We start from the raw sequence: 9,106 nt of genomic DNA on the forward strand, positions 1-9,106 counted from the left end.
GAGCATGGATTTGGAGTAAGCCAAACAGACTGGGGTTCAAAGCCTAGTTCTTTTTTTTTTTTTTTAATAAATTATTTATTTATTTATTTAATTTTTGGCTCTGTTGGGTCTTTGTTGCTGCGCGCGGGCTTTCTCTAGTTGCGGCGAGCGGGGGCTACTCTTCGTTGCGGTGCGCGGGCTTCTCATTGCAGTGGCTTCTCTTGTTGTGGAGCACGGGCTTTAGGCACGTGGGCTTCAGTAGTTGTGGCTCGTGGGCTCAGTAGTTGTGGCTCGCGGGCTCTAGAGCACAGGCTCAGTAGTTGTGGCGCATGGGCTTAGTCGCTCCGCGGCATGTAGGATCTTCCCGGACCAGGGCTCGAACCCGTGTCCCCTGCATTGGCAGGCAGATTCTTAACCACTGCACCACCAGGGAAGTCCGAAAGCCTAGTTCTTTTCCTCACGGGTTCTACTTAAACTTTCTGAGTCTAGGTTTCATAACCTTTAATATAGGGCTAATGATACAGTATTACATTTACAGTTTGCAAACATGCTATGATTTCTTCCATTTTAAATTCCTTATCTTGAGCTCACAGCCACCTTCAGTGACCCTGTCCTTTCTCGACGACTCCTTATAACAGATCTGTCAAAATTCCCTGTCTTCAGTTTCTCTCTCTCCTTTCCGACCCACTCAGTCAGGCTTTCTGCACACCTCTTCTTTCTGCCCACCAAAGCCTTCCTTCTCAAGGTCACCGTTGACCTCCACATTGTTAAGCCCAGTGGTCAGTTCCCAGTCCTCATCTTTCTTGATGAGCAGCATCTGACACCATTGAGCTCTCCCTCCTCCTAGACACACTTTCTTTACTTGCTTCCAGAACATTCCACTCTCTCCTAATGCCCCTCTGACTCACTACCATGCCTCCTCAGCCTCCATCCCTGGTTCCTTCTTAGGAACCAGAGAAATCCTGACCTCTAAACATTAGAGTCCAGGCCTGGGGCCCTTTCTCTTTGACCTTCACTCCCCTCCTTGGGAGTGAAGCAGCCTCAAGGTTTTGAGACCCTCTACACTCTGACAACTCCCAAATTTATACGTCCAGCCCAGACACCTCCTCTGAACACCAGAAGCAACTGCATTTGGACCCCTCATCGGCTTCTCTCTCAGACCAATCTCCAGTTCTTTACCCATCGAAGTGCCTCTTCCCACGGTCCTCCTCATGCAGTGAATGGTTGCTCCATCCTTCCTGATCCTCAGGCTAAACATTTTGAAATTGCCCTTTCCTCCTCTCCTTCCATCACTGCTCATATCGGATCCATCAGCACATCTTATTTCGAACATATCCGGAATCTGACCCTTTTCACCCCTCCAGGGCTGACGCTGGTGGGAGCCACCACCATTTCGTGCCTGGAGTCCTGCAATTGGTTTCTAATCAGCTGGCCCATTACTATCCTTGCCCCACAGTCTGTGCTCCACCCAGCAGCAGCAGAGTGATCCCATCCAAACGTAGATCACACCCCGCTCTGCTCAGAGCCCCTGGTGAGTCTAGGTCCCCCAAGAAGCAGACACCAAGACAGGGGTAAATGTGTGATCGTTTTATTAGGGAAACCACCTGTGAGAGAAAATGCAGAAGACTGGGAGAGCCGTCAGACTCTTGCAGATCTCATCCTGGGTAAAGGAAAGGGCGAAGGAAGGCAGAGAGGATGCACCGACCACCACACCATCTAGGGAAGCTTCAGCAGGCCACGGGGAGCCCAGTCAGAGGAGCCCCAGGTCTCCCAGGGCGGGAGGCTGTGACGACATCCCTGCCGAGCTCAGCCATTGGCTGGCGGTAGCCCACGGAGGGGTGGCCTCTGTGCACATGTAATGATGAGTTTCAGAGCCCAGCAGCTGGGGCCCCGGGTCGATGCTGATCCCTGGAGCTGGAGGTCTGCGGATCACGTTCTCATGACCGCCTCGGCCGTCTAGTGAGATAGATTCTGTCTCACTCAGAGTCAACACCGGAGCCCTGACAGTGGTCTCTGAGAGCGCTGCCCACAGGCCCTCCCACTGTCTCTCCCCTCACTCACTCGCTCCAGGCACACTGGCCTCCTTGCTGTTCTCCAGATGCACCAGGCTTGCCCCCCATGACCACCCCGCAGCGGGGCCTTGGTGTTGGCTGTGCCCTCCCCTCCAGACTGTCCTTTCTGGAGCCGTCCAGGGGCTGCTCCCTCACTCCCCAGCTCTCTGCTCAGAGGGCACCTTTGCAGGGAGGCCTTTCTGACCTCCCCACCCTCTCCATGAGCCAACATCCCCATCTTCCTTCTCTGGGTCTCTGCGTGGCCCTTATGGCCACTGACTTCTTTCTGATTGTGGTCTGCCTGGTGCCCTCTGCCGCACCAGCCAGTACCTGGCACATAGTAGGTGCTCAGCGATCAGCTGAGTGGAGGCCTGTTCTTCGCTCCCAGCTGGCTGGGGTTCCCTGGGGCTCGGTGCTGGGCACAGAGTAGGTGCTCCATGGCGAATGTGGGGCATCAGCACTGTGGTTTCACGCTCCCCGGAAGCATCTGGACACTACCCCCCCTCAGCTGTGTTCCATCCTCTGCCTGGCCCAGTGCCTCATTCTTGCTCTCAGCCCCCAGCCCTCCCGCTCCTCATGGCAGCAGGAGGGGCCTTTCCGACATACCACTGATGCTGTCGCTTCCCACTCAGAAACCTCCAGTGGCTCCCCATTGCCAGCTCCTCAGCCTGGCACAAGAGGCCTTCATTGGAGGCCAAACCCAGCCCTGCCTCACCAGACTCCTGTCACTGCCGTGGGCTGTTTACTTCAGACACGCCAGGACCTTGACCTAGAGCAGATGTGCTCTGTCTCTCCTGAGTACCACTCCTTGCTCAACAAGGCCCCCAGATCTCACCCGTCTGCCCCGCAGAGGGCATCACGCAAATCTCAACATGCAGGTGTCCATGAGAGCACAGCTCTTGTGTTTCCTTGGTGACAGGGGTGGGTATTACAGGGGGACCAATGTCCAGGACCCTCAGATTAGGTCCTGGCTCAGGGCAGCTGATTTCAGCTCTGGCCTCAGCCCACCTGGACAAAGGCCTTGGCATGGACTTCACACCTCTGCCAGGGCTGGTGACCACTCGGCTCAGCATCACTGCCCATACTGGGCAGCAGGAGGCAAAGGGCTCAGAGGGCCTGGATCCCAGACTGGTATCCCAGTACAGCCCAGCCCAGCCCAGCCCATTCAGAGGCCTGGCCTTCTCCCCGCAGGCATACCCCGAGGGAGGCCGTCCCCATCACCATCAAGGAAGGCCAAGAAGGTATCCTGTTGATAAGGCTGCCCTGCATTTCACAGCCTAGTGATGCAGGCCCCTCCCTGCACGCAAATGCAGCCCAGCAGGTCAGGACTTGTCAGAGGCTTCACTCAGCAGCTGCTAATTGGCAGCAACTTCTGCTGCCTCCCCTGCCCTCAGCCCTGCAGCTGCTCCCACCCACAGCATGACCACCCGCAGTGGGGGGCACAGGCCTGTGGGGTCCCAGGTCAGGATGCTCTTCTCTGGCTGGGAAATCACTTAGCTGTGTGCCCAGGCCAGTGGGAGCTCATGGAGCGGAGGGCGGGAGGGGCTGTGTGACCTGAGACATCTCTGGGCCTCTCTGGGCTAATGCGTGGTGGGCAGCCCACGTGGACTGGACACGAGGGAGAAGGGAACCATCTGTGGGACCCGAGATCTGCTCTCCTGCTGACATGTCAGCCAGGAGGCCCTTTTTCTCCCTTCACTCTGTGACCAGAAACATCCAGCTTGGGGGGCTGTCATATCTGTGGATCCAGGTCTGGGTACACAGGCGGTGGAGGCCCAGGGCTGCTGAGAAGCAGATTCCCATCCCGTGTGCCAGGCCTGCCGGCAGTGGTTAGTGCTCTGGGCAGGCATGAAAGCCCAACAGGCCAGGGCAGGCCTTGGAAAATGCCTTTCACCGGAATTTGGGCTCCTCCCTGGGACAGCCTTGCCCCCGTCCCTACCCGGAGGCAGGTTGGAAGCCCCCCTTCCAAGACCCTCCCTCTTTCTTTTTTTTTTTTTTAATTTTTCTTTATTTTTGGCTGCGTTGGGTCTTCATTGCTGCATGCGGGCATTTTCTCTAGTTGTGGCAAGAAGGGGCTATCTTGGTTGTGGTGCGCAGGCTTCTCACCGCGGTGGCTTCTCTTGTTGCGGAGCACAGGCTCTAGGCGCACATGCTTCAGTAGTTGTGGCACGTGGGCTCAGTAGTTGTGGTGCACAGGCTTAGTTGCTCCGCGGCATGTGGGATCTTCCAGGACCAGGGCTCGAACCCGTGTCCCCTGCACTGGCAGGCAGATTCTTAACCACTGCGCCACCATGGAAGTCCCGACCCTCCCTCTTTCTGACGCAGAGGTCCCTAGGGCAGCCTTGCCATCCCTGTGTGTGATGCCCTTGAAGTGAGTGTCTCCCAAGTGCCAAATGGCTTATTACACAGGTTTTCACGCCCCGCTGCCTCTCGGAGCCTCCTTCCCCTCACCCCACCTCCCCTCCCTTCTCTTGCCTCAGAGCACCACCTGTCTCTCCAGCCTGCCTCGGCAACCCCTGCTTGCCTGTTGCCAGGGAAACCACCTCCTTGGCAACCAGCCGGCATCCATATGACATGTACACGTGGGAAGGAAAGGTTCCTGCCTCTTGCTTAGGCTGTTGGTAGCTCTGTTCCGACATCCCCCAAGGAGCAGCATCTGCCCCTTGCCTGGGACTCCGGTGCCCATCAGGGTCTGAGGGAGGGTCCAAGCTGTGACCGCAGAGAGGGGAGGGAGGCATCAAGCCTCCCTTAATGATCATTCAACAGTTATTAAGCACCTGTGATTTGCCAGACCCTCTGCTGGGCCCTTTATGTACAATATCTCATTTAATCATCCATTGAGCCTGAAAGAGAGATACAATTATTCCCATTTTACACATGAGGAAACTGAGGCACAGGGAGGTTCCGGGGTTGCCCATAGCTGGCAGGTGTCAGAGCTGAGAGTTGAACCTAGGCTTGTCTGATTTCAAAGCTCCATCTCTTTCTACCATCCTGAGGCCTCTGGTCAGGCTGTTCATAGCTGGGCCAAGAGTGAGTGTGGCCCTAAGACACACATCTAGCTGAGCGAGAAGCCCCCTCATCATAGCTCATTTGGTGCTGTTCTCCAAGTGTGCAAACCACAGCTACAGTGACCCAGCAACAAACCAAGCACAGCTGTGGGAAAGGAATGTGACTCCAGCGGGTACCTAGGTCATCTGTGAGCACAGGCTGGGGTGAGGGGTGAAGGAAGACCTAGAGGGGTGGATGCGTGGGTGGGACCCTCACAGGGGCAGGGCTTTGGCCCAGGGGAGTGAGGGGGTGATGCCAGGAGAGCATCCTATTGGAGCCTTGGCCATGGGAGTCACATCCGGGGGCTGCTGGCTGCACCAAAGGAACTAAGGACGGGCAGGGACGGTGGGAGGGGGCCTGGGCCCTTCCTCTTGCCAGGTAGGTGGGGGCCTGGAGAGCCCACCGGGCTGAGCACAGACTCTACTAGAGCCTTGAGGTGATGTGAGGGGGTGGCAAGGGGCACAGAGAGGAGTGGCACTGTACCAGCGGGGAAGGGGTAAGATGCCTCCGAGAGGGAACGGCAGGTGCACAGGTGCAGCCGTGTGACTGCGAGTGGCGAGGCGGGGGGCAGTGGGTGTCCCCTCACAGGTCTGCCCGGCCCCTGGGCTCCCGCAGGCAGCGGGGAGGTATAGCAGGCCGCTGCGGCCGGGGCCCTTCCCCTCTGTTCACCCTTCTCTGACCCTCCCACGTCTCCTGCAGGACCTGCAGCGCCGAGAGACCGAGGTCTACGACTGCATCCAGAGTGAGGCCAGCAGCCCGCCCTCCCCCCAGGACCTGCTCTCCCAGGTACGCAGGGGCTGGGCAGCAAGCCTCCTCTTACTCCATTTGTCCTGCTCCTCATCTGGGAAATGGGGTCAATAGGACCAGAGGAGTGAGCCACCTGCTGCTGAATCAGAGCCCTCTCTCCGAGGCAGCTGGCCTAGTGGTTAGGAGGTCTGGTAGATTTGAACCCCTGCTCCACCCCTTACCAGCTGTGCAGCCCTGGCCAAGGGGCTAACCTCTGTGCCTGCTTCTCTTCGTCTGTACACTGAGGAGCCTAACAGCACTCACCTCCTAGATTTGCCATGAGGATCAAATGCTGTACTGGGACCCCGTAGGCGCCGTGCAAGATGAGCAATCATAACTACCACTGAGCACAGTATAGTGTCTACACTGGCCAGTAAAGCAGGCGTGTTTGGCTTCTAGCTGTCCCCAGGCTGAAGGTGGCTAAAGCTGGGAGCTGGAGTCTACACTGATGCCAGCCTGGGAGGGTCTGGACAGGGCTTCGTTATTATCACGATGGGAACTAAGGCATATCACTTGATCATGATTCTCTCTCTCTCTCTCATTTTTTAAAAATACATTTATTTATTTATTTATGCATGCATGTGATGGGTCTTCGTTGCTGCACGTGGGCTTTCTCTAGTTGGGGCGAGCGGGGGCTACTCTTCATTGCGGTGCGCAGGCTTCTCACTGCGGTGGCTTCTCTTGTTGCGGAGCACGGGCTCCAGGGGGGCGGGCTTCAGTAGTGTGGCACACGGGCTCAGTAGTTGTGGCTCACGGGCTTAGTTAGTCCGCGGCATGTGGGATCTTCCCGGAGCAGGGCTCACACCCGTGTCCCTTGCACTGGCCGGCGGGTTCTTAACCACTGAGCCACCAGGGAAGCCCGATCATGATTCTCTCTTAAACCTCAGTCTGCTCATCTGTAAAGTGGATGAGTGACACTTTACTGAAAAATCAACTGCCCCTGAATTCAAATGAGTTCCAAGTTAAGTAGCATCTACACCAGAGCTTTGGACACCATCAAGTGCAAGGTTGGATTCAGGAGCTCAAGGGCTGTGGGTAGGCACCTTGGAAAAGCCATCAGGAAGTGAGGGGAGCAAGTGCTTGGCCCCGCTGGCCCAGGCTGACTCTGTTTGTTGAATCTCCTATTCTCAAAGCCCTTTCTATACTCATCCCTGAACTAGGCTCTGATTGAAGGCAGGGCTTCCCCAAGGATGTCTGGGCGGTCCCAGGCAGTGCCCACCATGTGCCAGGCCCTGAAGTCCTGGCAGGATGACTAGAAATGTTCCGGCCCTCCAGGATCCTCGGGTCTGCAGGAACAGGGTCACTGATCTTACAAACACGCAGAGACATTTGTAGCCCCCTGTGAAGGGTGGGCTCTGGGGAGGGACTAGCCCAGAGCTGGGAAGGGGGCTCTCGGGGGTGCAGAGTGAGGAGGAGGTAGCCAGGGAACAGGTAGGATGGAGGGAGCACCCCAGGCAGAGGGAAGAGCACCTGGGGAGGCCCAAGGCAGGAAAGAAGACGTCTGTGGGGTTGGAGGGCAGAGAGCAGGCATGGGCTGGAATGCTGGGAGAAGAGGCTGGTGAGGTGGGCTTGGGGACAAGGTCAGGTCTCCCTGTCAAAGCTACTTGGGAAGCCATCTGTTTGTCTGCCTCTGCCTAAAACTAAAGTTGTGCAAGTTTGTTCTTTTCCCTCCCTACTGTTTTTTATTTCTTTTTTTTTTTTTTTCCAGGAGAAACAACATAGATTTGAGGGTGACAGTGAATTTAACCTGGTCTATGAAAATCTCTAGGACAAGCTCTGCCTGCCCATGGGTCTTGCCCTGGAGAGGCCCTGGGGCAGCCTGTCCCTCCAAAGGACTTGATCTGTACCAGGAGCGAGGCCCCAGGGGCGCCCCATCACCTCACACCCACATTTAAGAGGGTGCCCTCTTGCCTTGGCTGGCCCCGCCCCCCGTTCTGCAGCCCGGCCACACCCACCGAGTGTGCCACATCTCCGGACCTTTGCCCAAGCTGTTCCCTCTGCCAGGCGGGCCCCTCCCTCCCTCCCCAAGGGCTCTCCTGAACACCACCCAGAGCCCTTCTTACCCTCTCTAGACACACGGGCTATCTTGCACCAGCCTGAACCACCAGGAGGTTTCAGCCAGGGACCCTTGTCAGTACTGTGTGCACAGGGGTCCCAGCATAGATGAATAAAGGAGCAACTAGGCAAATGGCCCCCGCCTCCCCGCCCCCTGCCCAACTAGGCCAAAAGTACAAGGTGACCACACTAAGTAGATCAGGGGGCTGGCGTGGGGGGGTATGGGGTGTGGGCAAGAATGAACCATGCAGAGGCTGGGCTGGGCTGGGCTCAGGGACAGAGCTGGAGGCCGGGGAGGTGGCTAAGTGGTGGTCATCATTCTGGGGGCCTGGGACTGGGAGGGTCCGGGCACACACAGGAAGCTTTCTGCCTCCCCCAGCAAGGACCCCAAGGTTGTTTCCCATCAGCCTGGCCCCCTACACTCTGTGTGCCAACTGCTTCCTCACCACCCCCTGCTCACCACCACCTCAAACCTTCCCCAGCCTCAGGGTCTCAGCTTCTCTTCCTTCTACCCTACAGCCCAGTTCTCCAGAGCCCCCCCCACCTGGCCTATCTCGACCCCTCCCACCTCCTCTGTCTTCATCTGCCTTGTGCCCCAGCCCCGGCCCCTGGGGATCGAGGCCAGCCCAGCCCCTTCCCTCCTTGCCCAGGGCCGGTCCCAGCTGCCTGGAGGCCAGCCCTCTCCATCGTGGTCTAGCTTCATGGCTCTGTTCTTGGGCCTTCCCCTGGGGTGGGCGGAGGGGCCCTTTGTGCTGCAGAAGCTCAGGCCCCACGGCCCCTCAGTGTCTGACCCTGAGCCATTTCTGCTGCTCGAGTGTTCATGTTACCCCTCATTTCACCTCACGGCAGCCCCGCACGGTAACCTACCTCACAGGCAGGCCAGGGCTGAGGGTGGGGCTCACCCAGGCTGTCAGGCTCTGAGCCCTCCCTCCCCTGCTCTCCTCCATCTCTCCCTTGCTTTCCACTATTTGGTCATTCGTGCAATGGGCAGGCCAGTCCTCCCTCCACACACCCAGTGCTGCCCCCAGAGGTCCCTCAGGTGCCCTCGCACACAAACCCCAATGTGCCCGGGAGGGTGGTGGCCCGAGGCGCAGGCCCCGACCGGACCCCCGGGTGGCTTGTGGGTAGCAACTTCAGCCCTGCAGGTCGGCCCCCTCCCCACCCCACGCCCCTGCAGGGATATGGGC

The 9,106-nt window shown here is 57.8% G+C and overlaps 1 protein-coding gene across 1 annotated transcript in view; it reads left to right on the top strand.

Annotated features, from left to right (window-relative positions):
- Positions 1-7,824, top strand: part of NFAM1 (NFAT activating protein with ITAM motif 1) — a 33,816-nt gene extending 25,992 nt beyond the window's left edge. Inside the window, exons 5-6 of the mRNA XM_007189304.2 lie at positions 5,778-5,864; positions 7,573-7,824. Coding sequence (XP_007189366.2) covers positions 5,778-5,864; positions 7,573-7,632 — 147 coding nt within the window. The 3' untranslated portion in view covers positions 7,633-7,824. The remainder of the gene's footprint in view (positions 1-5,777; positions 5,865-7,572) is intronic.
- The last annotated feature ends 1,282 nt before the right edge of the window (positions 7,825-9,106 follow it).

Source organism: Balaenoptera acutorostrata, chromosome 11 (genome assembly GCF_949987535.1).
Source record: "Balaenoptera acutorostrata chromosome 11, mBalAcu1.1, whole genome shotgun sequence".
Classification (NCBI taxonomy): Eukaryota; Metazoa; Chordata; class Mammalia; order Artiodactyla; family Balaenopteridae; genus Balaenoptera; species Balaenoptera acutorostrata.